Genomic DNA, 27,760 nt, shown 5'->3' with positions numbered 1-27,760 from the left:
TGCTTGCAGCCGCCGCCGCCCTCCCCGGCCACGCACGGTCGACCAGCCAACCAACTTTGGCCAAAGGCTCGCGCTTTTTTCATGGATTTACTGGCAGCCTGCGGCCCACCGCCCGCCGCGTGCGTGCAGAGGGCAGAATTGTACCCCGGCTCTCCACAGCAGCCGCCTGCTCGCTTGAGCGGGCGTTGGCTGCGGGCCCGCGCAGAGTGGGACTGCTAGCGTGAAATGTGCAGAGGCTGACGGCACTGCGCTTCTCGTGGCTCGCTCGCTGCAATCTCGGCCCACGGCGGCGGTGGTGGTGTTGGTGGTGGCTCAAGGCTGAGCTGGCTAGTCGCCGCTCTGCTGGATTGGAATAAGCAAGCTTCTTCGCCTCGCCTCGTGCAGCTGAAAGCGCCTTCATCCTGTCGCTTTTCCTTTCGCCCACCATCCCCGAACACACTCTTGGGCTCAGCACACTTTCCCTTTCGGCACGCTTCCTACACTCATCATCACTCGCGACGTCTCGCGCTGATCACACTCACAAACGCGCACACACGCACTCCAACCATCGCAGTCATCCGACGTATCTAAGTGCTCGGTATTCTCACTCGCCAAGCCACGACGCCCGCTACATCCGCCGCCGTTGCTTGCTCGCGCTCCCACACATTTCCATCGCGACCATCGCGCTCCGGCTTGCCCTCATCTCGTCGTCGCATCTATCGACGCTCGTCTGCCGTCATCTGACCGGCGTCGCTCGTCGTCCGATCCTGCTCCGCGCAGCTGCTTGGTCTCTGGACCGCGCCACGGCTTTCTCGCTCCCACGAGCCACCACCGTCCGCCATCCTCCCAGCCAAATGAAAACGCTGGCGCCCCGCTGGTGAAGCCGTAATTCGCAAAACCGCACTGCATCCCAACTTAGCCTCGACGTACACGCACGCCACAGCCTCCAGCCTCTCCAGCGTCCAGCCTCCGCTCCATCGCATGCATCACTGCTGAACGCTACAGCAACCTCGCCTTGCATGCGTCCGTGATTCTCGTCCAAAAGTAGTGCATCCTTTTCGGCATCGGCGCCGTATATCTACGCGCTTCTCGATCCCGTTTCGGCTCTTGGCCGCCACATCACCATCGGACATCCTCAAGCCTAGTCCTCCGTGCAATTTTATACCGCCGCGCCGGTCGTGACCCGATCTGCAATGGCTTCGTCCGCATCTCCCGCGTCGCCCGGCGCCGACTTTGACAACGACGATAAACCGCGCGTCCTCGTCGATGGACCCGGAGGTGCCGACACCAAGCAGGGCGCCAAGATCGCGTGCCTCGAGTGTCGCTCGGCCAAGATCAAGTGCTCGGCGCCCACCGACGGCCAGGTGCCGTGCAAGCGCTGCGTCAAGCACCAGCGCGAGTGCCTCTTTGAAAAGCACAAGCGCGGCCGAAAGCCCAACAAGCGCTTCTCGGTGCCTTCCGACCTCCGATCCGCCCGCAACGGCGACGGCCAGTCCTACGATTCGCCCAATCGCCCAACCTCGTCCGGCGGCAGATCCGACACGCAGCATTCCCAGTCACATCACAAGCAGCCGCCGCAGTCGCAGCACCAGTCAGCCAATAAGAACGGTCGCGGCACTCCCGACAAGGTGCAGTCCAAACACGATCCTGGCTTTGCCTCCGGCGATGGCCAATCCGGCCGACCCAGCTTCAATGAAAAGGCATGGAACTCGGGCGGCGGCGACTTTGGCCAGTCTGCACAGCAACGAGGCGGCTCTGCCTCCCACTATTCCAACGACCGCTTCCACGGTATCAACGCCGGCCTGTCGTCTTCCATGTCGGCTCCCTCTGGCCTCGCTCATGCTGGCATGCCATACTCGTACGCTCCGCAGTCGAATCTTCACCATCCGCCAGCCGTGCATTCACAGTCCGGCCAGCACCACCAGCAGTCGCATCAGCACCATCACTATTCCCAGCAGCACTCGCAGCAGCCGCAGCATCACCAGCAGCCGCAGCAACCCCAGCACCACCAGCAACAGCAGTCAGCGTCAAGTTACGCTCACAGCCGACACAGCAACGATCATCCCAGTCCGGGGCGTTGGCGCGACCACGCTTCCCAAGCCGCCGTCTCTTCGCCCCACACTTCTCATTCTGCATCCTCTGCCTCGGTCAAGCAGCAGCACGATCCCTACCTCCACAGTCGCTCTCGGCCCTATCCGCACAACGCACCCGCACCCAGCCACAACTATGCGCACTGGGACAGCCAGCTCGGCTCCGAGAGAAGTCACAAATCCAGGCTCGATCTGTCTCCCTCGAGGCGTCCGGATGCCCCGGCCAATCCAGGCCAATCGCAGCAAAAGCCCTATGGCTCGAACAACGAGCGCAGCAGCTCGCAGACGCTCTCGTCCAGCTCCAAGGGTCGCACCCAGCGTCGCGACGGTCCGTCTTCGCACCACCACCGTTCTTCCAGCCGCAGCAATGCCTACGACCCGGACGCCGACGAGGAGTACGAAGACGAGCAGGACGAGCTCGAGGACGACGCAGACGCCACACGCGAGGAGCACGACTATGTCTTGTCCAACCCGCTCAAGCTCCTCGCCCAGGCCTCCGACGCAGCAGCTGCCAGGATCGAGGGCGGCAGGGTCGAGCCGGGAAGTCGAAGCTCGCTCGCAGCCGTCGAGACCATGGGTCTGCTCCATCCCACTCTGCCCTCCAACCGCATGGCTGTCAGCGCCGCCGTCAATCTCACGGGACTCGGACGCCCGCTATACGGGCGCAAGGACGACGACCCTTCGCGCAATAGGTGGCCTGCCAACCGCGTTCTGCCGCCGCTGCTTCACGCGAATCGAAGCGGATTGTCGACGGACGAGGCTGCCAACGACGCCAGTCACCGCAGCCAGCCACCGTTCCTCAAGGACAGCATGCGTTCCAAATCCTTCCCCGAGGGCGAGCTGCCCAGAATCGATGGACCTGTCGCCATGGACGAATCGGACCCCAGCGTCCCAGCTGCAGGGCCGTCGGTAGCCAGCCAGCTTTCGGCGTCCAAGACCGTCTCGGCCGCTTCCTTGGGGCGCTCCAACGTGCTCACGCCGTCCACACTCGACCACGACGCATGGGAGTACCGCGAGGGCAAGGCGCAGGCCCGTCGAGGCTATGGATCCGGAGCAAGCCCCGGTGGCCTCAGTGGCGATGCTGGCACAACCTCTAGCAGTGTATCTGGCGCCGCGGCCAACGGCCAGAAACCGGGCGGCGTTTCGGCGATCAACGGCGCATCGCCTGGCGAGATCATCGAATCGCCTGCAGATGAGGTGACCACTGCCATGCTTGGCAAGCGCAAGCGCGGCCGATCACGTGCCGCGCGCGGAGGCGGCTTGCCTAGCCGCAGACGCAGGCTCGCAGAGTGGGACACGGACGCCGAGAACGGCGACGGCCTCGACGACGAGACTGCCCCAGAGTCTGTCAAGGCCAAGCAGGTGACCATCTCGACCGTGTCCAAGCCAAAGGAGGCCAGCGGCGTCACCTCGGGCGGCGAGGGCGAGGCAGGCGCATCGCGCAAGGGCTACTTCAACCTCAGTCTCTTCCACAGCAAGAACGACGACACTGAGGGCTTGGACCCCGTCGAGCTCGGCCTCGTCGAGCTGCGCGAGCTCGAGCGGCTCTTCGACATCTTCTTTGCGCGTATCAACCCGGTGCTTGATCTGTTTGATCCATTCCTGCACAGCGTCGCCTTTGTGCGCATGCGATCGGCCTTCCTCACCACCGTCATCTCGAGCATGGCTGCGCGCTTCTCGGATACGCCGCAGGACGCCCGTCTCGCCGCAGTGCTCGATAAGCACTGGCAGGAGAAGCTGCTGCCCATGATCCTGCTCGGCGGGTACAAGAGCGTCGAGATCAGCCAGGCTTTCCTCATCCTCACCACATACAGCCGACCGACGAACCGGTTGGTGGACGACCGCTCCTGGCAGTACCTCGGCTTCGCCATCCGTACCGCCACCGAGGTCGGCGTCAATCGCAAGGTCACGCCGAGCGAGAATCTGCTTGGCAACGAACAGGTGGCGCGGCGCGTGCGCAACCGCGAGCGGCTTTGGTACAACCTCTTCCTCTACGACCGCACGCTCAGCGCACAGACTGGCCGGCCGTGGACGATCTCGGAGGACCGCATGATCGTCCAGAGCTCCATGTGGCATCGCCAGGACTTTGCGCTTCCCGAGGACGTGTCGCTGGTCAGCCTCATCAAGCTGCGCCGCATCACCGCACAGCACACCGAGGCCTTTGATGCATACCTGACCAGCCCCGACCGTTTCGACGAGACACAGACCGCCACCGCGCTCGGTGTTGGCGGCCAGAGCATGTTCGAACGCCGACTTTCCGGACTCGAGTTCTTCCGCAAGAATGCCAACGCCGACCTGGAAAAGTGGAAGGAGACGTGGTGCATCAACACCGACGACAAGATCAAGGAGGTCGACACGAGCACGGCGGCAGGCAAGTACCTGATTCGCTGGGCGCCGACTGCCAAGCTGTTCTACTACCACTCGCGCCTGCTCATCAACTCGCTCGTGCTCGGCGCGACCGAGCAGTACGAAGGCTTCCTTTCGGGCTCGGCCGTGTCGGTCGACTGCTGGACCTCGGCCATCTCACTGATCGACACGGTGCTCAACGATTTCACCGAGGAAGCGCTCGTCACCTGGTCCAACGACCGCGTGGTCATGGCGGTGTATGCTGCCGTATCGGCGGTGCGCATGACCAACTTGCAGCACAAGTACGCCTTTGCGGACAAGGAAACGCTGCTGGCGCTGGTACGCCGCCTGGCTACCAGCATGACGAACGCGGGCAAGACACCGCGCCACCGCAATGGTTCGGCGACGCCGTATGGAAGGTACCTCAGGTCGGTGCTGGCGGCGTTCGAGCCCGAGACTCCTGCGGTGGCAGCTGCGGGGGCCCTTGGTGCTGTTGCTGCCGCAGCGGCACAGACGCCGGGTAAGGACAGCGAGCAGGCCACGTCGATCACCACAAGTAGCCTTGCACCCGGCGACAGCCGCTCGGCCGGCGCAAGCCCGCCAGCGACGGCTGCTCATGCGGTGTCGCGAACCGCCGAAACGGGCGAGGCGAAGCCTCCTGCGGCAAGCGGCACGCTGGGCGGCGAGAATGGGGATTCCAAGCTTGCGTCCGACAGCGGCAAAGCTGGCGACTCGAAACACGAAGATGCAGCTGCTGGAGACAAGGTGGTGCCGAGCCAAGGAGTGCTCGGCAGCAACGAGGCTTTGGGTGGAGGTGTTGGGGCAGCTCCGGCCGTGACTGCGGGTGTAAGCGAGACAGCGACGGGCAAGGCGGTTGCAGCGCTGCCGCTGATTGTGACTGGCGATGCGGGGGTGAATGGCGAGCTCGACATGGCTGCGCCACTCGCCAACGCGGCGGTGGATGCACAGAGCATGGAAAAGCTGCTCGGAGGACTGCCCATGGATGCCTCGACGGCTACGACGCCTCTTCTTGCCGAACCGATGGCGTCGGTGGCGTGGCCGTCGACGAGCAATGCGGCGGTGACATCGGGCGGCGCTGGGCCGGAACTGCTCACGGGTGCGGGCATGCTGCTCTCGACGCCGATCGCCGCTGGCGCTGTGTCGCAAGCGGGCGGCGTGTCGTCCGACGCGATGGCGGCGGCTGCAGCAGCGGCGGCGTCCATCCCGAACGTGGTCGACGATCCGGAATCGCTGGAGCGCATGTGGAACTACATGACTGCGTTTGACAACTCGTCGTTCTGGCAGCCGCAGTCGTCGTGGAACCTCAGCGGCGCTGCGGGCAATACGGGTCAACATCACAACCACTGATCGCTCAGCCTCTTCTCTCGCGGCGGTCGATGGGATGCGAATGCGAATGTAATGGGCACACGACTTGAATGCGGATGTGTGCGCGAGAATGGGAGCCAAGAAAAGATGGGATTGCAGAGGAAGAGAGTGCGTTTGGTGGTTGAGAGGGGGGCATTGGGAAGATTCGACAGCTCGAGGGCGAATGGAAGAGAAATTAGGTGGAGAGGATGGCGGGGATTTCGGGTTCTGGGGAGGCGGGGGTGGGCGCCTGGACGAGGAGGTCGTAGTGGCCTGGTCTGAGGAGCATGGTTCCGATTTCGGTGATCTGGCCGCCCTCGACTTCGAAGCGGACCACGTCGCAGCGGTTGGGGTTGTCGGCGGCGTGTCTGCGCGAGGCGGCCTCGTTGCCGGGGACGGGTATTGAGTTTGACGACTGTTGCTTGGTTTCCGACGACTGGATCTGTTCGGCGGGGAAGTCTTCGTCGAGCGGTGTGGCGGGCGGTGCTTGTGCGGGCGAGAGGTATGCGACGTCGAGCGAGACCTTGAGTGCACGCGAGAGCGCGGTGATCTGTACATGGTCCGCCTCCTTGCCGATGGCCTCGACGTGGTTTGCGCAGAAGGACTGCATGTCGGGCGCGGCGGCGTCGGTGTGCGTGTCGAGCGAAAACAGGAACGGCGTATACTCGTCGGCGTTGAGCTTGAGGAACGCCGAGGTGAGCAGACGCAGATAGACGACGATCGAGTTGGATTGTTCGGCGTCGTTCATGGCTTCGACGAGGGCGCTTTCGTTGAGCTCCTTGGTTTCTGGATCCGTCGAGTACATGCGGTTGAGCAGATTGCGCAGCGGCTCGTAAAAGTCGGTATACACGCTCTCGTCGTATCCAGCCTCCTTGAGCAGATGCAGCGTCGAATCGACGTGCTTGACGGTAAAGTGATGCATGGGTCGATCGTTCATCATCATGAGCTTGTAGATAAACGCAAAGGCAAACGCGCGGTAGAAGCAGTCGCCATCCCCCTTGGCGCGTCGGATACCAATGAAGCCCGCCTCCTTGAGCCACTGGATCTTGCCGAGGAAGGCGTCGTTGTTGGCGTACTCGTGCTCGAGCACCTCGATGGGCTCTACGGACGAGATGAGCGGCTGACCCGCCGTGGACTCGGCGCGCACCTTTTCGGCGAGCTCGAGACGCTGCGCATCGGTGAGCGACTCGAGCTTGGTGTCTGCGTTGATTCCCTCCATTGGCGGTGGGGCTGTGCAGTGATTGAAGGAAAGGCTGGAGGATTTGATGTCGCGAGACGGGGGGACTGTGATTGTAAGAAGACGGAAGTTGGAAGGCGTGTGGAGTTGGCGAACCTCAGGACCAGCTGACTTGACTAGAACTGAGCAACGAGTGCGGCGAGCTGGAATTTGGGTGTGGAGCAGCCGATTCGAGATCGCTAGGCGCGCTCTGCTGCTGGCTGCTGCTGCTGCTGCTGACGCTTTCCAATGCGGCCGTCGGTCGGCGGTGAAATCGATTTTGGGCCGCTCGTCGAAAGTGAGCGAAGAGGCTCCACGCACCGTGCGCTCATCTCATGCACGGACAGGCAGGCGCCCAGCGTGTCCACGGCCGGTTCGTGCGAGAGAGCCTGGAAAACAGGAAATTCAGAATTCAAGCTTGTGTGCTGAAGAAGGTCTGACATCTTGGCCCATTTTTTCAGACTCCTGCACGACGGATTTTTTTTCGGTTCGGCGGCGCATCTTCGCACTCCACTTCAGAAAGTCGCACAGCAGCCTCAGCCTCTGCGGCTGCTGCAAGAAGAAAAAAAGGGTTCGAACGACCTTCCATTCCTCATCATCAGCACCCAACGATACCCGCACCACTCGCCTTTGGTTGCCGATCTCTTTTGCTGCTCCCCGCTCGAAACGACACCGGAAGCAGCGACCGGAGCACCAACCCTACTCTCGCCCTGCGCTTGCGCACACACTTGGGCACCGCCGCCAACCCTCTTCACAATGCCGCCCAAGGGCTCCAAGCGCTCGTCCAAGGCGGACGCAGCAGCGGCAGCATCAGCACCAGAAAGCGCCATGGACATCGACGAGCCTTCATCGTCGCAGCCGAGCGGCAGCATCGCCAACGACCCTGCCGCGGCGACCATCATTGAGCAGTCCAAGTCGTCGGCAGCGGTGGACGCGCGCCGCCTCGTCGAGATCCTGCCAGAACGGGTGGGCTCGGTGGCAGAGACCGACTTCCCGCTGCATCACCCGGGCGAGGCGCACACCTTCTCGCTCGCCGCGCTCGGCGAGAGGCTGAAGCTCATCATTACACGCCTGTCGGACGCCTCGTGCGAGTTTGACCTGATCGGGGTGGACGCGTCGATCGCCAACGCCATCCGGCGCGTGCTGATGGCCGAGGTGCCCACGGTGGCGATCGAGCACGTCTACATCTGGAACAACACAAGCATCATCCAGGACGAGGTGCTGTCGCACCGATTGGGGCTGGTGCCGCTTGCGATTCATCCGGACAAGGTGCTCATGCGCCAGCCGGGCGACGATGCCGACGACAGCAACACGGTGGTCTTCCACCTCAAGGCCAAGTGCGAGCGCAACCGCAACGCTGCACGCGGAGAGACGGATCCGGACAAGCTGTACATCGGCCACAACGTCTACTCGGGCGCGCTCGAGTGGGATGCCAAGGGTGGGCAGGAGGACGACTTTGGCGACGCACCCCCACGTCCCGTGCACGACCGCATCCTGATCGCCAAGCTGCGCCCGGGCCAGGAGCTGGATCTGGAGCTGCACTGCGAAAAGGGCATCGGCAAGGACCATGCCAAGTTTTCGCCGGTGGCTACTGCCACGTACCGCCTGCTGCCGCACATCCAGCTGCTCCAACCCGTGCCCGCGGCGTCGGTGGACAAGTTCGTCGCTTGCTTCCCGCCCGGCGTCATCGGCGTCAGCGGCGAGGGCGATGAGCGCAAGGTGTTCGTGCAGGACGCGAGGAAGGACACCATCAGCAGAGAGGTGTTTAGGCACGACGAGTTCGAGCACACCGTCAAGCTCGGTCGTGTCCGAGACCATTTCCTGTTTGATCTGGAGAGCACAGGCGTGATCCCGCCCGAGCGTCTGCTGCCCGAAGCCATCCGTACGCTGCGCGCCAAAATCGCCACGCTCCGCAAGGGACTCGACCATCTAGAAACGCAGGGTCTGGACACGGCCATTGTCGATGCCTAATGCTCTCTCTGCACTCGCGCTTCTTTTGCAATGTACAACCTTTTTCACCGCCACGACTGGAAAAAAAGCAGATGGGGATTCAAAACCAAGCTTAAAAGGCACGACCTTCTTCGGAGAGGATGCGTTGTTGGACGCTATCCACTTTGCGGTGGCCGGGCGTTCGGCCCAGGTCGCCGCCGAAATTCGCCCATTTGTCCTTGAGCTTGCCCACGGCGTCGTTGGCGGCTACCCAGCTGGGCGACTTGTGCATGCCGGGGCGGGTGTAGCCGTAGCTGGCGGCGTATGCTTCGGGCGAGTCTCGATCGTTGGTCGACGTAGCGAGGGTTGAGATGCGCGTGGTGACGCGGAATGCGTACCCGACACATACCCATACGCCGCCCACGACGCCGGCGAGACGCACGAGGAACTGGACGAGCGAGACCGAGCGCTCGCGAATCGTCATCTGCAACGGCTCAATGTCGTACTTGATAAAGATGCCCGGTACGCCTTTGCCGTGCTCGATGGGACGCGTGTAGTCGGTCACCGAGTACTGGTGCGTGTGCAACCGCCGCCCGCGCGCGTCGATGAACAGCGTGGGTATGGCCGAGACAAAGTACTGGAACACTGTGAAGTCTGTTCATCCCCCCCATCCCAACAGCATAGCAAAATCAAAAAAAAAAGTCAGTTTGACAATCCATACTCCGAGCGGGTCAGTAGGGCGAGGTAAAGAAGGGACTCACGCTTGTCCGTGGTCTCGACCGACGAGTCGAGCGGTTGCGAGATTTCGGGAAAGTAAGGGCCGAAGCTGAACTCGTGGATGACATGGCTGAGGTTCATGAGTTTGTGGTCGGTGTGTTCCATGCTGAGATAGCCATGTCCAAGCGTGGTGATGTGCAGATTGCCCGTGACCCTCTTGACCTCCATGCTGCCGTAGATCCTGCACGCCGGACCGTCCGGTACGACGTGTGCGGTTTTGTGAAACGCCACCTGTCTCGAGAACTTTTTGTTGCGCGGTTTCCTCCTATACAGCGGCTTCTTCCTCGCCTTGCTAATCGTCTTTCCCACATCGAGCGCCTCCTGCGGAAGCGCATCGAGTCGATCGGCATGGCCGATATCAAACGTGGTTCCGTCCTTTTTGAACTCGGAATCCGAGACGTGCAGACGGTCGCCCACCGCATCGCGCACGTCGATGGTGAGGTAGTGACACTTCATCGCCACGGTCATGTCCATGTTGATCTGCATCGTCGACTGCATCTGACTATCCACGGCGAACGAATACCCGCGCTCGCCGTACAGATACGTCGATAGTTCCGTCCATAGCAGAAACACGAGCGCCAGCGCAGAGATGATCGTCAGCACTCCGCCCTTGGACGACCGCTGCGTATAGATCGACTGCGTCTTGGGAAACGCGTCAAACTGGCGGATCTTGGGCAGCTTGTCCAGCGAGTCGAGAAGCTCGGCCATGGCGCGCGTTGCTTAGCAGTCCGTTGCTGGCGGTGTCGGAGAGGCAGACGAGGTGCGCGCCAGGATGGTGGTGGATGCCGACAAGCCGGCCACGTCGAGCTGCCTTTGCGCTGCACGGACTTGGGTCAAGTTGACGCGGCAAGCTCGGATCTTCTCAATTTCAGCCCTTTGGGGAGGCGCGCGTGTGTGTGCTCTATTTCCCTGCCAGCTGTCTCTCTCAGGCGCTGCACCGGCGAGCGCACCTGTGCCCCACTTCCACGCGTCTCGCCATCGGGTGCCGCCTTCGACTCATATCGGGCACAAATCTCGGTGTTCATGCTTCTGCCGCTGCTGTTCCTGCATTTGGCCCCCAACTTTGACCTCTAGAATACACTCAGCGGATCGGCGTCGGCTTGGGAGACCGACACCGAGTACTGCGCCGGAATCTCGCGCCTGAGCCAGTGCTGCAGCACGTCTCGCAGGTATTTGCTGTGTCCAAGTCAAAGCCTGATGTCAGTGTCGGGTCCCTAACGGCACGCCACTTGAGAGTGCGAGATACTCACCGTTCGGTGTTGGTGTGGTTGGTGACGATCACCGAGGCTCCTGCGGCCTTGTACGCCAGAACCTCGTGCTGTAAGAAAAACACCAAGATGGCGCAAAAAACAAATGCAGCAAGATCAGCCGACTGTCGTGCGACACCTTGTTCACGGGCTAGCGTGGTCGCAACTTACGTGGGAGAGCTCTCCAGTAAGGTCTGTTGACGAATCGATAAAAGTGGTGGATCAGTCAGTAGGATGCGCGAGCCATACTGTCTGCCAACGCGGCCGACTCACAAAGATCCGCCTTGACGCCCGCAAACACGCTGGAGCCCGAGCCTGCACACACGGCCACGGTGGAGATGGGCGTGTCGGAAGCCTTGCAGCCCTGCACATGGTCGAGTTCGAGGTTCTGCTTGATGCGTCGGACCATCTCCTCGAACGTCTGCGGCTGGTCGAGCGTGATGAGCCTTCCCATGCCGGCAGCCTCGTATCCTTTCGGCGTGTTCTTTGACGCACTAAGCACCGGCCATGGCCTTTCACGGAGCTCGTCCAGCGCCTTGTCCGTGCTGAGCTGCTCAAACGGCTTCTCGGACGACACGACTTTGCCGAGCCAGTCGTTGATCCCGCCCGGTGTGGCGTCGAGGCTCGTATGCGGACAGTACACGCTGATGCCGGCAGCGGCCAACCGCAACAGGCTCGTCTGCTGCGGATCCGCAAACGTGATTGACTTGAGCCCACGGAAGATGATCGGATGATACACCAGAGCCACCTTGACGTTGTCGGGCGACGCGAGCAGTTCGTCGCACACGGCCGTCGTCAGGTCGATCGCCAGCATGATCCCCTGCTTCTCCTCGCGTGGCTGGGAGGGCGGCGCCTGGAGCAGGACGCCGACGTTGTCGAACGAGGTGTCGGCGAGCTGGAGCGGCGCGATCCGGTGCATCGCCTGCATCGTGTCGGCCAGGATGGCGTTCTGCTTGACCTTCTCGGTGATCTGCCAGTTGGGCTGCGACATGATCGATCGAGCCGGAACAGCGACGGCGCTGCGAGGATGAACGATGCGGGATGTGGCGAGGCGCGAAGAGGAACTGCAAATCGCCAGTCCGAGAGTGCGAGGCGAGAAGAGCGTGCGCATCAAGAGCAGTGCCGATGAGAGTGAGGATGATCCGTTCGCTTTCTTCCGGCCCCCATCAAAAAGCAAGGGTCAGTGCGGCCAGCCCACCGGAAAAAGTGGAGGTTTGTGGCCGTAGAGCAAGGCTTGGCCTCGGCGGACGGCGTGTAGGGTTTATGAGGGCAGCAGCACCCTTGACAATCTACTGTCCGCTGCTGCTCGTGGCTCTTCCAAAGCTCTGTTGCGGAGCGCCAAAAAAACAAGGCCGCTTGAAATCGCGGGCTAAAATCGGATTTTTTTTTTGGCCAAAACTCAGCTGGGGCTCAGCAGCTGCTGCTGGACGGGAGCGCGCACAACACGCGCATCGGCGGGTTGGCCCCAGCTGCGCCTCTGCGAGAGAGCATCACGCGGTGGGCGGGCGTCAAATTCACACACTCGGCTCTGGCTGCCGTGAAGCCGATAACCACACGCAACTCTCTCACCCAACTGCCACTCACATCGACGCACCAGTGCAAGCCCCCCTATACGCCGACCAGCCTCCACCGTCATCGCCATCGCAACCACCACCACCATCGTCACGTTCATTTTCTCCATCCACCATCAACGCTTGCCACACCAGCACGCCACGCACAGCTTCGCTCGCGCATACATCACCGCCTGCGCCATCGATTGCAATCCGCCTCGTTGTTTTGCGCCCTCCGAAGAAGCTCTCGCTTTACTGCATCCGGATCTCGACCCCATCGCAGGCTCGATCGAAGAGCACTAGCTTGTATTTGCCCACGCGACATATTTGGCTAAACCCAGCAAACCAGAGCGCCCCGTCACCACGTCTCGCTGTCCATTCCCGGCTCCTCTCAGATTCGAACCGCAACCATGGCAGCTCCAAGGAATCCACGCATGCTCCAGTTCAAGCTCGTGCTGCTCGGCGAGTCGGCGGTGGGCAAGTCGAGTCTGGTGCTCCGATTTGTCAAGGACCAGTTTGACGACTACCGCGAGAGCACCATTGGCGCCGCCTTCCTCACGCAGACCGTCAGCCTGGATGCGCAGACCACCGTGAAATTCGAGATCTGGGACACCGCCGGTCAGGAGCGATACAAGTCGCTTGCACCCATGTACTACCGCAACGCCAACTGTGCGGTGGTGGTGTACGACATTACGCAGCCGTCGTCGCTGGAGAAGGCCAGGGCGTGGATCCGCGAGCTGCAGCGTCAGGCCGACCCCAACATCATCATTGCGCTCGCGGGCAACAAGGCGGATCTGGCGAGCACGCGTCGCGCCGTCCCCACCGAGGAGGCGGAGAAGTACGCGCAGGAGGAGAACCTGCTCTTCCTCGAGACCTCGGCCAAGGACTCATCCAACGTGTCGGAACTCTTTACCATGATTGCGCGCAAGTTGCCGCTCGAGCAGGCGGCCGACTCGCAACGCAACGCTGCCAGCCGTGCAGGTGCTGCAGGTGCCTCGGGGGCAGCGGGAGCAAGGCCCGGCGTCGACCTGCGCGGACAGCAGGGCGGACAGCAGCAGGACGCCTGCAACTGCTAGCCGCCAAGTAGCCGCGAGGGTTGGCTGCTTCGTCGGGGCATACCCCTTTGTAGATAGCTTGAATCGACATATCCGGATCGCGTCTTTTTCGTTCTCGGCAGGTCAAGTGGAGCCACGCCACATGGTGTGGCAGAATGTTGGCATGCTTGAAGCTAGTAGCATCTCCAAGGTGTCTTTTAGGGTCGAGCCGAGCCATTAGGCTGGGGCCGGTTGAAGGTTGTTAGATCGATGCACCAGATCCGGTGCGTGGTCGGGCTGCATGGGCATTTCCAAGCGAGCTCATCGCCGACCGACTTCGGTAGTCCGCGCCGCCCTCGCCCAGCGTATGGTAGCGGCGTGGTGGCCCAACACAGCCCACAACTCAGCCCCACCAACAGGGCGGAAGCGCAGAGAATCCGGGAAAGCATTTCTAATTTGGTACATCGAAACCCCTTGCCCCCCCACCTTGGTCTGGAAGTTGCAGTCGCCGACGCCAACGCGAGCACAACGCATTGCAACATGTGCAAAGCAGCAACCCTGAATCGAAGCTGTGCTGGATTTGCTTTGCCGACGAGCTCCTTTTTGGGTGGGGGGTTTGAGCTGGCTGTGCTGCGTGGAAACGCCGGAATTTCATCGCCTTCAGAAGCCGCGTCTTTTTTTTTAAATATTTAAGGAGGCAGGCAAGCATTGAGGCGGTCAGGGCAACCTTTCTGGCTTTTGGCTTGCCGGAGGGGATCCGGAATCCTCGCCGCCCGATTCTGACGCTGCTGCTGCGGCTCGCCTCGGCAAGACCCCGCAGCTGGAGACCCACTCGCTCGACCCTGTCGACATCATCCCTTCCTCCAAGTCGACGAACGTGGTGCGCGCCATCATCACCCATTCGTCTATCCCACCGGCTCAGTCGGTCGCTCATAGCTGTTCTCACTGGCGCGCATACGGGGTTACGCTCACGTACGAACGGACCACCTTGCGCAAACGAGTGCATCAGCCACCTCGGACCCATCCGACGACGCAGTGAATGTCATGCAGCCTCGCTAGACCCACCTCACCGCCACCATCGCCACGCATTTGGATCGATCCACGGGCATCAGCATCGCTCATGTTATAGCGCGGCCCTCTCCCCAACTGAGCGCACATCACCACGTCCGGTCAACGTGTCTGGCATTCAGGACCGCATACACCGACATTCGCTCCACAACCGCTTCTCGCTGACAGCATGTCGATGGCACAAGCACATGCTGTCGCACCGCTCGCTTGATCAATGAAGAAGTTCTTCAAGCCCAGGGAGGCAGGGACCATCACTCCCCTGCCTCCCACCAGCCCCGCCGCCTCGAGCTCGTCCTTTGGCACTCCGCGCCCCTTTGACGAGTACCAGGCGCGCATGGCCGCACAGGCGGAGCACTCCGATCTCCAACGGCCCCTCTCCTACCAGCCTCCCTCTTCCAAGTCACGCTCACGTCCACCACGCGGATCCTCCGACGAAGCCGCCTTTGCGCAGCCGTATCCCCCCAACAACCGTCACAGCCAGCATTTCGGCCCATCCGACGCCATGACTTTTCATCGGTCACCCGACAAACAGCGCCATTCGAACCAATTCCACTCGATGCGCGGCATCGAGGTGCCCTACGACTCCTACTCGGACCCAAACTCGCATCCCTCCGAACACACCTCCACCCGAGCCTCCTACGATCGCAGCAGAGCGTCGGATCGCGACAAACGCGCTTCTCAGCCCGTCCCCTATGCTGCACCGAGAAACTCGTTCCAGTCCAAGCACTCTTCCGACAGAATGGCTGCCTTCTCACCGCCAAGATCGCTGCGTCCAGCCAATCAACCTCCCCGCCAGCGTCCCGTCGATGGGCTCGGCGCATCATCCGACCGTCAGCCAGAACCAGGCCGCTTCGGAACCACCGACCACGTTGCATTTGACCCTTCGCGCGTCCGCCGCCGCAAGTCAGACGAAGACGAGTCGGATTCGGATGCAGACGAGAGCTCACCCGCCTCTCGCGGTCCGTCCCGCGTAGCGGCGTATCCCGTCTACTCGGGTGCCGACGGCGGCCAAGACGACGCAGAGGTGCTCATGTCGCAGGGTCGCTATGAAGAAACCACCTTGACCGAGCTCAAGGACAAGGACAAGCCCAAAACCAAAAAGCTCTTTGCCTTTGCATCAGCCGCCAAGGACAAGAAAGCCAAGCAGAGCCGCGAGAAGGACCGAGATCGCGCATTGGCATCTTCACCCCTACCGCCCATGTCGAGCCGCGATCGCGATGACGGCCAGCTCTTGTCGCCGCCATCAGATTCACCCATGGAAGCACACCAAGAGCGCGCCAAGGAAGGTGGATGGATGGACAGGTGGAACAAGCGCGCGCACCAGCAGCACGCTGCGCGCCTCCAGGACAAGGAAGCCGAAGAGCTCGCAGGGTCTCGCGTCGGATGGCTCTCGGCCAATGCGGTCCAGGATCAGGACTGGATGGAGATCCTGCCGCTCATCGACATGGTCAGCCAGTCGGACGCGGCCAGCAAAGAAGCGGCGCGAGCGCTGCGCAAGGAGTTCAAGTACGGCTCGGTCGACGCCCAACGTCGCGCCGTGCGCACCTGGGCGCTGCTCACGCTCAACGCCACCGACCGCTTCCGCCAGCATGTGGCGAGCAAACGATTTCTGGATGCGGTCGAGGACACCGTCGCGTCGTCCAAGACGCCGCTCAGCGTCAAGGAGACCATGCTCAGGGTGCTCGGCGTGCTTGCCTTTGAATTTCGCGACGAGCCCGAGCTGGCGGCGATCACAAAGTGCTGGAATCGCGTCAAGCCCAGCGACAGGCCCAAGGACGGCGAAGCGCTCGAAAATGATCTGGTCGAGTTCCGTCTGCCGCAGCAGCGCGCATCACCTCCGCCTGGCCAGCGTGCGGCCCCGTACGCGGGGCACAGTACGCATCCTCGGGCATACAATGCGCATCTTGCCGTCACCGATGGATGGCATGCACCGCCGCAGTCCATCGCACCGCCGCAAGCGCCCCAACATCGAGCCGGTCAGGACGTGGGCGCACACCAGGCAGCAGCATACGAGGCTAGGTCGTGGGCCCCGTGGTCCGCCCCTGCCGCCCCTGCGCCGCCACCGGCGAGAGAGCACCGACGCAACGAGGCCCATGACGTCGTTTCGAACCTCGAGGCGCTTGCGGCCGAGTCCATGGAGCGGCGTTCAACGTCGCTGCAGGGCTCCGACGCCTCGTGCCGCACTCCGAACGAGGTAGTCACGCAGGAAGAGGACATGCGGCGGCTGCACGAAGAGTGCCATATCGCACGCAGCAACGCCTCGGTGCTCATGGACACGCTCGTGCACGAGGGGCTGCACGCCGAGACCGCGGAGCTCGTCGACGAGTTTTACCAAAAGGTGGCGCGGTCGCAGGAGCTGTTGGCGTCGCAGATCGGCTGGGCGTCTGCGCAGGCGGATCGGTCGCGCACGCGTGGTCCGCTGACGGGCGAGACGCGCCAAGAGGCACTGCTCGCGGACATCCTCGAGGCGCACGGCCGGGCCAGCGAGGCGGTGGGGATGGTGGACGACGCCCGGCGCCACATGGACGAGGAGGAGCAGGAGCGTCAGGTCACCGAGCGCAGCAAGGTGGAGGTGAGCATCGACCGCGCCGCGATGGCGCAGGATGCGCACACGGGCGATCTGTACGAGCTCGGCGCCGGGCGCGGGCGCGGGCTGCTGGGTGCGGATCTTGGGGCTCGGGCGTCGGGCTCTCGTTCGCCCTCGCCCAATGCGGGTGTGTCCGGTGTGCGGTCGAATGCGGTGCTGGCCACGTCTCCTGTGGGTGGGGCGGTGCGTGTGTCGCGTCCGCTGCCCGTGCCGCGGTCGGAACCTTCGTCGGACAGCAACAGCGTCCGCTCGGGGATGCATGCCAGTGCGCCCGCGCCGACGCATTCGCGCGATACGTCGGTGTCGTCGCACCACACACCACCCTCGACGCTGCGTAGCCAGCTACCCATCCCCCCGCCCGCGTTGAGCATCAGCACGCACGAGCCACCGCTACCCCCAAGGCCTGGAGCGGGGAGGAAGGAGCAGGACGACGAGGAGATGCAGACGCCTGTGGTGCCGAGCGCCAAAGCGCTGGGTAAGCGACGCGCCGTGTCCGTGCGGTATCCCAGCCCACCCGCGTCGGGGCAGGCGGCGCTGGCCAACGGCATCGACTCGCTGCGCATCGGTCACTAGTCTGTCGTCCAAACTGATCCAACTTTAGACTGGCGATTTTGCATACAGGAACGAGTGCATTGTGGTGTGCTTGAGGGTGATTGGTCTTGAGCGCTAGGGCTGGGCATCAGGTTGAGGTGGCGATTGTGTGTGCGATGCAATGCAAGCTCTCCGCGCCGGCCCAAAGCGAGCGGTGTGCAGGGGAGTCCCAACGCGTCAGGATGTGCTTGATGTCGATGTCGATGACGGAACCAATCCTCGCACACTGCAACGAAGTGTCTCTCCTGGCACGTAGCCACACACCCATACTGGGCTCGGTTCTCTTTCGTGCATCTTTCGGTGAGAGCAGCAAAGATCTCGGTCTACGATGTTGCCAAGGGGGATCAGTATGGCGCACACATCCTTTTTGCTCTCCGTCCATTCACGTACACTCGGTCACGATTCCGCACCAAAGGAGGGAGGATTTGGCATTACTGCGTCTGATCTTCCTGATTGTCGTAGATGGGTTTGGGCTGCGTCTTTTCCCACGCCTTTGTGAACTTGGCCTCCTTGTCGGCGTACTTCAGCAGTGCCTCGCGCGGGTCCTCGTGCACTTGAGGCTGCTTATACAGACTCTGGACGAGATGGGTATTAGCAGCCGACCCAATCCGACCTGCGCTTCCGGGGCCCGCGACAGGCGGTTGGGGCATGTGCGAAGCAGCTGCATCGCGGCGAGTCTTGGCGAGCTTGCGTCGCTTGGCTGCCTCACTCATCCCTGCCTCCCCAACGTCAACGGGGTATGAATCAACCTGGCTGGACGCTTTGGCTGGTCGTGCAAGCGCCAAAGTGATGCCCCGTGTCGAGCGGGCAGAGTGCAACACCGACAGTGTGCCACTTCGCGACGTGGCGTAAAAATGGTCCGTGGCGCCATTCCACACCATCCGAACGGGACTGGCAACCGCATGCACGTGCAGCGTCGAAATATCCACCGCCGACAACACGCGCAGTTGCCCACCATCGTCAGCCGTACCCACGATAACTGTGTCGCCGCCATACGGGTCGAACAGCACACTTGCGTGGGGCGAAGTGGTCGGCATATCCTCGCGAACCGCCAGCGGGCTTCGAAACGAACGCAAGTCCCACAGTTTCACCGTATCATCCCCTCCACGCGTGGCCAGCGTCCGTCCATCACTGCGAACGGCGACACTGCTCGTGACGCTATCCGCCGCATGCGCATGCTCCACCGTCCCCCTCGGCCGCGCATTGAGATTCGCACGCAGATCCCAGTAGTTCAAGCTGCCATCTCGTGCCGCAGCGACCAATAGCTCGTCGGGCGTCACTGTGAGCGCAGTGACCTTCGTGCGCGTACCCCTAGCTTTGCTTTTGAGCACCACCGTGTCGACTTGCTTCCGCGGGGCAGTTTCGACGTCCCAGATGCGCACCGTACTGTCTTCCGCCGCGGTGACGAACCGGTTGGCGTCGTTGGGGTGGAAGACGCCGGCGGTGAGAGAGGCTACGTGGCCGTTGGTGTGTCGCATGTCGCGCAGGTACGGATCGCCCTTTGCACACTCTGCCATCTGCGCCCCATCGCGCGAGTACACCTTGGCCTGACTCGTCGAGCTTACTACAAGCAGAGACGCTGCATCGCGCGAGAACGACAGATCCACAACGGGAGCGCTTCCTCCCGGCTCGAACGTGCGAAAGGGCGAGAGCGAGGCGTTCATCCCGCCATAGTCGTACAGCGACAGCGTGTAGTCGTACGAGCCGAGGGCGAAGCGCGCCCCGGCCGAGTCGACTGCTAGCGCAGAGAGGGTCTTGGTGTGTACGCCCGAGAATGTCGTCACGCTTTCCAGTGGTGGCAGCCGCACGTCCCGCTTAGGTGGGGCGTGGGATGCAGCAGGTGGCGGTGGTGGGGGACCAACATCGTCGTCGCTGTCATCGTTGTCGTCGTCCGAGTCGGCAAGGCCCTGTGCACGACGCTCGCGATCGCGCTGTTCTGCCTCCGCATTTGCATGCCGCTCCTCTGGCGTCAAACCATCGTCCTCCTCGGCGTCAGGCGAGGGTTGCGCCGGCCGCTTGCCGAGCACGCTGGCGGATAGAGTGCTCGAGGACGCGGCCGAGACGGGCGCGGCTGCGTCGGCGCGGGGTGAAGCGACAGTCTTTTTGGCGGGCTTCTTGCCAAAGGACATGGGCATCATTGCCCGCAATGCCGCCTCATCCATCGTTGCTCGCTTGTTGCCGTTGGTGAGGTGAGGATGAGCCCGAAGATGGTGGTTGTCTAGCAACAAGGAGGGCCGACTTCCGAAAGGCAACTCTTTCTTGTGGAGGCGGTCCGAAGCGAATCGGAGGCATCTACACGCCCAAATCGGCGATGTGACAACGGCTGCGCCTCCACATCTGCGGCTCATGCAGGAGAGCGCGCGTTACGGCTGCATCCGCGACTTTTTTTCGCAGCCTTTCAACCGCACCGCCGGCTTCGGCAGGTCCGATGGCCAAAGGAGCTTCGGCCTGGCTCAGCTTTGTCAGGCTCGCATCCCGACCACCAACTGAGCCGCACTCTCGATTGCCTCGCCATCCTATAGCGACAGCAACCACACCAGCTGCTTCCTGGCAAGTTGACTGTCGAGAGACAACACGCAAGCCGGTTCAAGCGAAAGGGTCTCACGGCGCCGATGCAGCATCCGCAAACCACCATTTGAAGCCAGCTGGCGCTTCCAGCTCACCGGCGTGGACCGACCAACGTCAGCCAGTATCGACCATGGAGCGCGGCTGGCAAACCGAGCGCGCCTCGCCCCCTCATGGCACACCGACAGGACCGAGCGCCATCGAGCAGCTGCCCAACGAGGTGCTCATCGACATCTTCGGCTACCTCGATGCAGCTGCTCTGGCCCACGTCGCCTCCACCTGCTCCCTCATCCGCCAGGTCGCACTGCATGACGTGCTGTGGAGACCCTTCGTAGCACGTGCCATCCACACACTCAGCCCACCGGTGCGCGGACCCGCCATCCACCCCCTCGAGTCGACACTACCACTCTGGCATCCCGACTACGGTATGCAGGCCGATACCATCCATCCACCCTCTTGGCCCATCGCAGCCGAATTCGTCCGCCAACCAGCCGGCACAAACGGCACAGACGACACAGACGACCAGGCTCAACTCGACCTCAGCCTTTTCAAAGGCGCCGCTTCGCTGCACGAGGTCTATGTGCGCTTCATCAGGCCCACCGAATCGCTGCTCGGATGGTGGGCCTCGGACTTGCCCTCCTACGGCATGGTTGTTCGCATCGTTCTCGACATGCACTTCACCTACACTGACTACCATGCGGATGGCCACAAAGCAGCAGCTCGAAGCGAGGCCATACAAACTGATGCTGAGACTCCGCGAGGTCCCCCGCGGCGGCAGTCGCCATCGATCGTGTGCCAGCGCATCTACCCGACCAACCGCCTGCAAGGACTCGATAGCGACATGGCTCGCTGGTCCGATGTAGTCGGCTTCCCCATGCCCAGCAGCTCGAGCGTCATCGGTCAGGGCACCATCCTGCGCCGCAGCCTCACGCAAATTCGCACCGACTTGTGTGAGCCGGGCATCCGCACTGAAGATCTTTGGCACTACAGCTGGGACGATGCCCGGCTTGGCCCTGCCCCGCCCACCCATCCCGCCTCCATTCAATCCCAAGCATCCGCCGAAAAACCGGACGCTGCTATCTGCGACGTCCGCGCGCATATCTCGAGCGAATCGTGGCTGCGGAGCGTCGACCCACGCGGCGCCTCCCGTGCGCTACACCGAGCACGGCTGGGCGGTCAGCTTCATGACAGCGATGACGAGCTCCTGTTCGAAGACGAGGCAGAGGAGATCGACCGCGTCTTGCAGCACGCCGCCGGGGATGATGCGTTGTTCAGATTCGCCTTCGAGCGCCAAGAAGACTATGATCCGGCCCACATCAATCTACGACGGCGGCTCGTCGGCCCTATCGAACGCACTGTGGTGGGTGCCATGGACTACCGTTCCTACCGGCTCTCGGACGCTGTCGCGACGCGTTCGGCAGACAGCAACGAGGGCATGGTGCGCGTGCGGCTGGCACCTTGTCAGCCGTACTGGGATGTCCAGATGCGCAATGCGGTCTTCTTAGCAGCAAATTCTAGGCCGCCACCGCCCATCAGTTTCCCGCCACCAGCACTGCTGCCTGCAATCCGTGCGGTCGAGTGGAGCACATTGGCGGATGTGCAGATCGGTATGTCCGGGATCTGGGAGCGTATGGACCCGCAAAGGAGATGGCTGATCCAAGGAGAGAGGCTAGCAATCGACTCGATCACCATGGCGCCGCCTCCACCATACAGGCCAGGCCCGACCGATGACTATGCTTTCGACGAGCTACCGCGCTTCTTTCCGATTCAAAATCCGGATCGAATCTCTGCCCTCGTCCCGTGTGCCCTCCGCAAGCCCACAATGGATCACGAGGTGGCCGTGCCCGTATCGCTCTCTTCGTTTGGCGCTGATGCGGCGCGTACGCCAGCGTCGGCACCGGATGACGTAGAGTACGACCACGTTGCTCCCGGCCCTTCTCATGATCCCGCCCACGCGGACTTCGACTGGAGCCTGATGGAGGGTCTATACAGCATGACGTACGGTCCGCACGGAGTGGAGCTGCTCTACATCCGCGCGCGCACTCTGGGCGCACACGACTTTGAGCACGACCCGGCTCTGCCCGAGTGGCCATCCGAACCGCTTTTGAGCAGCGACGACATGTACGAGCAGACGCGCATCAGTCGTGCTGCGGCGCTGCCGGGAGCACGCGTGCTCGAAGCAGTCAAGGTGCTTGGCGATCCCAACATTCCCCGAGGCCAAATCACATGGAGGGCGTTTATCGACGATCCCGGCCGCAGCGCTGTGCCCTGGCGCCCACCTCCAAAGGGATTCAGAAAGCACACGCCGTGGCCGTTACGTCCGCCACAGGGAGCAGAAGAGAGGTCGCCTGGACTGGTGCTGCCCGCTCACGGCAGGGTGGCAGGCGAGGGGTTTGTCGGGCCCGGCTGGGCTACCGCGTTGGCGTGTGTGAGCTCGGTCGACGAGATCCAGATCTGGTGGCAGCCGATGTACAAGATCTCGGTTGCCAAAAGGCTCGTTGCTATGTAAGGCGGCGGAACAGGCAATAAGGAGTTGCATTCAGCTATCGCAAGCCTTGCGTGACTGTGCACATTCGGCGTCTATGTGGTATTGAGCGTTGGAAGGTTGCTGGACGGCCGTGCAAGTCGCCGAGAAGCGCTGCATGACGGTAGTGTACCATGCCGGCAATGCACGGCATCTTCTCTACCCCGCACTCGACCGCATGCTTTGCTGTCCCCCACATCGACGGCTTCAGTCACACGGATGTCTGCGCGTCAAGCCAAGCACTTGATTGATTGGCTTGACGACAGACGAGGGGATGCGCGCGGGGTGCGGCTACGAGCGGCATGCATCGGCCGGCGGCGTCGGCTTCGGCCCAGCAGGATTTGACGGCCAGATCGATGCGATTGCATATCGGGACACGCATATTGGCGGTGGAATCGGCAGCAAACGCCGATTCCAACCGGGCTGAACGGTCGCAATCTCGGCCACGACGCTCGTCCCTTCGTCCGTTCTTCGTACGATCATCGTGGCGCTGTCTTCGTCCCCACATGCACATACGATGCATGTGCATCATGACCGTAATCTTCCCCGCATGGTGTGGAACCTTGTTATCCAGCTTCTGCCCCGCGGGGTAATCAGCGTGAGCATACCCGCAGAGTAAAGCCTGAAGCCAGAAAGACATGATGAGCGCCGATCTGAATCGAATCGGGTTTACTCCATAGATCGTCCCTTCTCCCTCTCGCCCTCCGTCCCAATTCGCAGCTCTGTAGCGAGCAGAAGCCTATTGTGCCGGTCGCGCTGCTAGGAGGGGCGCTGGACGTGATTGGCGGAATCGGAAGCCGTGCCGAATGCAAGGTCAGGTCCTGGGAGTGGGTTGCAATTTACTTTTTTCAGCCTCCGCCTGTCCAAATTCGAGCGAGCCTTCTTGGCAACCCGCCCGAGGCCAAAAAAATTTCCGAGCCTTGCCGCTCAAGTTGCCGCACATGCGCCGCTCGACCCACGGAATTGCAGATCCCTCCCACCATTGCAGCGTCGACACCCACACAGTAGCAATCAAGCTCATACACTCGAGGAATAGCATTCTAGGCCTAGATTTCGAAGTCGCTGCTTGATCAGTCCAGGGTTGGAGTCACGTTTGGCCTGCTCAGCATGGCTGAGGTGATGGCCAATGGGCAAGGAGAGTCGGGCCGTGGGCCATAAAAAGTCGACCAATCGCATCGACGTCAGCGGCCGAAGCGACGCGCCATATGCATGAACAAAGACCTCCCTCAACCCACCGTTATTTTAATAAATTTTAATTTCGTCAGCATGCTCCGACGACGAACTTTGAGCTGCATTCCTCCGCCCACCTTCTTCCTCTCCAGCGCCGACACTGGCCTCGACGAAGGCAGACGGACGAACGGTAACCGGACAAAGGTACCCGGACATACCGAACTGAGTTATACAAAGCCTACTGTGTGTGGGCTTGGGGCGGGGTGGGGGAGTCAGGGCCGGGTCCAACTTCGAACAGCAATGCGTGGGTCGAATCGAGCGGCGAGGCGGCGCCGATCCGGGCTGCGTTTCCGACGAGGCTGGTCGTCGGAGGATTGGCGCTGACGGGAGGGCAGGTGACGTTGCAGATGTGCGAAATTTAGGCAGCCGAGGCTCAATCCGTCTGCGTCTCTGGCCTGCAGCTGCGCCAAAATTTCCAGAAAAAAAAAAAAGAAAGAAAGGCAGAAAGGCGCAGCGCATGCGCTTGACGTGTGCACCGCAACGCGACCCAAGCAGCCTCAAAGCCGACCCCCACGCTCCCTCCTCGGCAGAGAACTCAAACGAGAGCGTGGTGGAGTCATCGTAAGGCCAGGCTGGCCATTGTTCTGAACAAGCGGGCGCTCGAGAGGCGAAGGCAAGGGTCAAAGAATGTGAGAGGGAACGAGGCGGCGCTCAGGGCGGGGTCATGTGAGCCCACCTTTTGCAAGTGGGCATGGTCAAGTCAAACCGCTAGAAGACCCGACGCTGCGCACCAACGCATGCAGATGCAAAAGGCTTGGCCACAGAAGCAGAGAGAGGTCTGGCGCGAGCAAAAGTAGGAAGTGCATCTGATAGCCTGGTGAGCGAGCAAAGAGACCCTGGGTGTGCGCCGCCATGCTCGCCTCAATCCATTGGCTCCGAGGCGGGGCCCGCGCACACCGTGACCAGACGGGCGCCGAGGAGTGGCAAAGGGGTGACTTTGGTGGGGGTTCGTGGTGCGCAAACGATCTTTTGCGCAAGCAAGCTATCGGATCCTCCGTCGGCCCTTGCCATATGATACCAGCCAATCTAGCTCCCACGCCCCTCCCCATCCCATCACGGACAAAAAACAGTCTTCGGCGTGCCTTGAGTTCCGTTTCCTTTCCTTTCCCCACCATCCGTCCCGCTCGCTCCCTCACCACGCGTCCCCTTTTAAGGTTGGCTCCTCTGTATCTGCGACTACGGATCACGCCATCGCTGCGCATCATCAAGCTCAAGTCCGTTTCTTTCTCCAATTCGGCGTGCTCCTTCTTCCGAACGGCATCGGCTCATCCGTCGCTGCTAAAGTACACCGGCAACTTCCGCTGGATTTAGCTGGCTCAAGGTTTCGACTTCGCTCGCATCTCCTCGATTCTTCATCACACTCTCCGCAACTGGCGCCCGTTCTTCGCATCACCAAGCTGGAATCCGAACATCGCAACGCATCGCAACGCATCGCAACGCCCAGCGCCCACCGCTTCACATCTCTGCATCGTGTCTATTTAATCGGCCAAGCCGCGAAACGCCCCCTTTCAAAATGGCATCCTCCAATCACGAAACCCCGGCTCGTCTGAGCAACGACAGCATCACCACTACCAGCGCCGTCGCACGCGACACACACCGAAGCACCTCGCCCTCTCCCGAACGCAAGTCCGAGACCTCGTCGCGGCCCGTCGGCTCGTCGTTCCTCTTCCCCTCGGGCGAGCGCGCAAAGTCGTGGCAGGACAGCTACCTCTTCGAGCTGCTCGGCGAGCGTGGCGCACAGATGTACGAGACGTCGGAAAAGGGCCAGAATGTGCAGGTCAGCGACATTGAGGAGGTGACCAAGGTGCAGCAGGCGCAGCAGAACGCACACGACCACGGCGCCATCCCCAAGACGCTCGGCTGGAAGGGCGCCTTCTTCAACCAGGTCGCCTACGCCATCGCGCTCGGCATCCTCAGCATCCCGCTCGTCGCCGTCTCGCTCGGCGTGGTGCCGTTCGTGCTGCTCACCTTCCTCTTCGCCTACATCTGCTGGTACACCGGCGACCAGTACTGGAAGCTCAAGATGCGCTTCCCCGGCGTCCAGAACCTGCAGGACGCCGGCTTCCTCATGTTCGGGCCCTGGGGTGCGCGCTTCCTCGGCGCCGCGCAGCTCATCTTCTCCGTCTTCCTGCAGGGCAACCATGTGCTGCTCGGCGCACAGGCGTTCCACGTGCTCGGCTGGCACTCGTGCGCCATCGCGCTCGCCGCCGTCTTTGCCGTCATCTCGTTCCTCTTCACGCTGCCGCGCTCGTACAAGCTCTTCTCCATCTCGGCGTTTGTCTCGTTCAGCTCCATCGTCGTCGTCGTCATCTTTGCCATGATCGCCAGCGGCGTGACGGGCCCGCAGAACGCTCCCGAGGGTGCACCGCCCATCAAGGTGGTCGCCTTCGGTCCGGCACCGGGCATCAAGGTCGACTTCCTCACCGGATTCCTCTACGTGCTCAACCTCTTTGTCAGCTTCGGTGCGATCCCGAGCTACCTGCCCATCATCTCGGAGATGCGCAAGCCCACCGACTTCCGCAAGAGTCTGTTTGTGCTCGTGGGCGTCCAGCTGGTGCTCTACCTCATCGTGGGCGGTGTGATCTACAACAACCTCGGCCAGTACACCACGTCGCCCAGTCTCAACAGCCTCTCGTACACCATGAGCCGCATCGCGTACGGCCTGGCGCTGCCCACCATCCTCATCGCCGGCTGCGAGAGCGGACAGGTGGCCAACAAGCATCTGTACATCATCGTCTTCCGCTCGCGCCCGCAGCACATCCACAACTCGACCAAGCTCGGCTGGATCGTGTGGACGCTCATCAACGCGCTCACCTGGGTGCTCGCCTTCATCCTCGCCGAGCTCATCCCGTTCTTCTCGTCGTTCCTCGGCCTCGAGGCGGCGCTCTTCTGGTCGCTCTTCACGGGCCTCAGCGCCGTCATGTGGCTCTACCTCAACCAGGGCCGCTGGGTGGAGTCGTGGCGCAAGATCGTCGGCCTCGTCGTCGCCGTGCTCGTGATTGCCATCTCGGCCGTCATCTGCGTGGCGGGTGTCTGGGCGAGTGCGATCTCGATCCGCGACTCGTACAACACCGGCTCGGTTGGAAGCCCATTCTCATGCAACTCGGTCTCCTAGGCCGCAGTCTGTCTAAACCAGCAGCAGCAGTAGCACAAGGACTCGCACCTGCGCTGGCATTGCTCCGGTCATCATCATTGAATGGAGGACATCCGACGGGACGCGGGTGCGGTCGCCGTCGATTGCTTGTAACATTAGAGTCTCCTTTCCTCTCTCGAAATCATCATGTCAGTCAATGTCAGTCTCGAGTAGATGCATGCCTACAGTGGATTCCATGTGGCCAAGCGAGCATGATTGTATGGAAATGGCGGGGAGGCCGTGATGAAGCGATGGTAAGATGAGGTCGAGTTTGAAGAAAACCTGAGCCGTGACAAAGGGCCGAGCGAGACGCGTCGGTCTGGCGCCGGGGTCAGGGGACGCCTCCACGCCGCACGCGTCGGGCGGTGTCACTTTTGGGTCGGCTGCGCAGCTCCACGGAATTTCCACAGCTGGGCGCTTGGTTCGAGCGGGACCATCACGTTGCTTTCCTGCATCCATCCGCACTTCATTCCCTACATCCATCCATATTGAGCAAAAGCTGAGCCCCCATATCGACGTATACCGGAAC

At 62.0% G+C, this 27,760-nt stretch overlaps 10 protein-coding genes across 10 annotated transcripts; 6 read left to right on the top strand and 4 right to left on the bottom strand.

The window, feature by feature from the left end:
• Nucleotides 1-1,172: 1,172 nt before the first annotated feature.
• PAN0_007d3326 (uncharacterized protein) lies at nt 1,173-5,783 on the top strand (the record flags this gene model as incomplete). Its single annotated transcript, XM_014801410.1, has 1 exon — nt 1,173-5,783. The coding sequence occupies one exon, from the start codon at nt 1,173-1,175 to the stop codon at nt 5,781-5,783; it is 4,611 nt and encodes a 1,536-aa protein (XP_014656896.1).
• A 193-nt stretch (nt 5,784-5,976) lies between these two features.
• Nucleotides 5,977-6,999, bottom strand: PAN0_007c3325 (cysteine proteinase; the record flags this gene model as incomplete). Its single annotated transcript, XM_014801409.1, has 1 exon — nt 5,977-6,999. One exon carries the CDS (start codon nt 6,997-6,999, stop codon nt 5,977-5,979), a length of 1,023 nt encoding a protein of 340 aa, XP_014656895.1.
• A 332-nt stretch (nt 7,000-7,331) lies between these two features.
• Nucleotides 7,332-8,967, top strand: PAN0_007d3324 (DNA-directed RNA polymerases I and III 40 kDa polypeptide; the record flags this gene model as incomplete). The annotated part of the gene is made up of 2 exons (XM_014801408.1): nt 7,332-7,369; nt 7,458-8,967. 2 exons carry the CDS (start codon nt 7,332-7,334, stop codon nt 8,965-8,967), a joined length of 1,548 nt encoding a protein of 515 aa, XP_014656894.1.
• A 91-nt stretch (nt 8,968-9,058) lies between these two features.
• On the bottom strand, nt 9,059-10,410 carry PAN0_007c3323 (ER to Golgi transport-related protein; the record flags this gene model as incomplete). The annotated part of the gene is made up of 2 exons (XM_014801407.1): nt 9,059-9,570; nt 9,687-10,410. 2 exons carry the CDS (start codon nt 10,408-10,410, stop codon nt 9,059-9,061), a joined length of 1,236 nt encoding a protein of 411 aa, XP_014656893.1.
• Nucleotides 10,411-10,772: 362 nt separating this feature from the next.
• Nucleotides 10,773-12,060, bottom strand: PAN0_007c3322 (uncharacterized protein; the record flags this gene model as incomplete). Its single annotated transcript, XM_014801406.1, has 4 exons — nt 10,773-10,878; nt 10,953-11,020; nt 11,121-11,143; nt 11,223-12,060. The coding sequence occupies 4 exons, from the start codon at nt 12,058-12,060 to the stop codon at nt 10,773-10,775; spliced, it is 1,035 nt and encodes a 344-aa protein (XP_014656892.1).
• An 849-nt stretch (nt 12,061-12,909) lies between these two features.
• PAN0_007d3321 (Ras ssmall GTPase related protein) lies at nt 12,910-13,575 on the top strand (the record flags this gene model as incomplete). The annotated part of the gene is made up of 1 exon (XM_014801405.1): nt 12,910-13,575. One exon carries the CDS (start codon nt 12,910-12,912, stop codon nt 13,573-13,575), a length of 666 nt encoding a protein of 221 aa, XP_014656891.1.
• Nucleotides 13,576-14,815: 1,240 nt separating this feature from the next.
• On the top strand, nt 14,816-17,761 carry PAN0_007d3320 (uncharacterized protein; the record flags this gene model as incomplete). Its single annotated transcript, XM_014801404.1, has 1 exon — nt 14,816-17,761. The coding sequence occupies one exon, from the start codon at nt 14,816-14,818 to the stop codon at nt 17,759-17,761; it is 2,946 nt and encodes a 981-aa protein (XP_014656890.1).
• Nucleotides 17,762-18,210: 449 nt separating this feature from the next.
• Nucleotides 18,211-19,914, bottom strand: PAN0_007c3319 (transcription factor; the record flags this gene model as incomplete). The annotated part of the gene is made up of 1 exon (XM_014801403.1): nt 18,211-19,914. One exon carries the CDS (start codon nt 19,912-19,914, stop codon nt 18,211-18,213), a length of 1,704 nt encoding a protein of 567 aa, XP_014656889.1.
• Nucleotides 19,915-20,207: 293 nt separating this feature from the next.
• On the top strand, nt 20,208-22,853 carry PAN0_007d3318 (uncharacterized protein; the record flags this gene model as incomplete). Its single annotated transcript, XM_014801402.1, has 1 exon — nt 20,208-22,853. One exon carries the CDS (start codon nt 20,208-20,210, stop codon nt 22,851-22,853), a length of 2,646 nt encoding a protein of 881 aa, XP_014656888.1.
• Nucleotides 22,854-25,611: 2,758 nt separating this feature from the next.
• Nucleotides 25,612-27,213, top strand: PAN0_007d3317 (amino acid transporter, AAAP family; the record flags this gene model as incomplete). The annotated part of the gene is made up of 1 exon (XM_014801401.1): nt 25,612-27,213. The coding sequence occupies one exon, from the start codon at nt 25,612-25,614 to the stop codon at nt 27,211-27,213; it is 1,602 nt and encodes a 533-aa protein (XP_014656887.1).
• Between the last annotated feature and the right edge of the window lie 547 nt (nt 27,214-27,760).

This window comes from Moesziomyces antarcticus (assembly GCF_000747765.1).
Source record: "Moesziomyces antarcticus DNA, scaffold: scaffold_v10007, strain JCM 10317, whole genome shotgun sequence".
Taxonomy (NCBI): Eukaryota; Fungi; Basidiomycota; class Ustilaginomycetes; order Ustilaginales; family Ustilaginaceae; genus Moesziomyces; species Moesziomyces antarcticus.
This window is presented reverse-complemented; position numbering and strand designations above follow the sequence as displayed.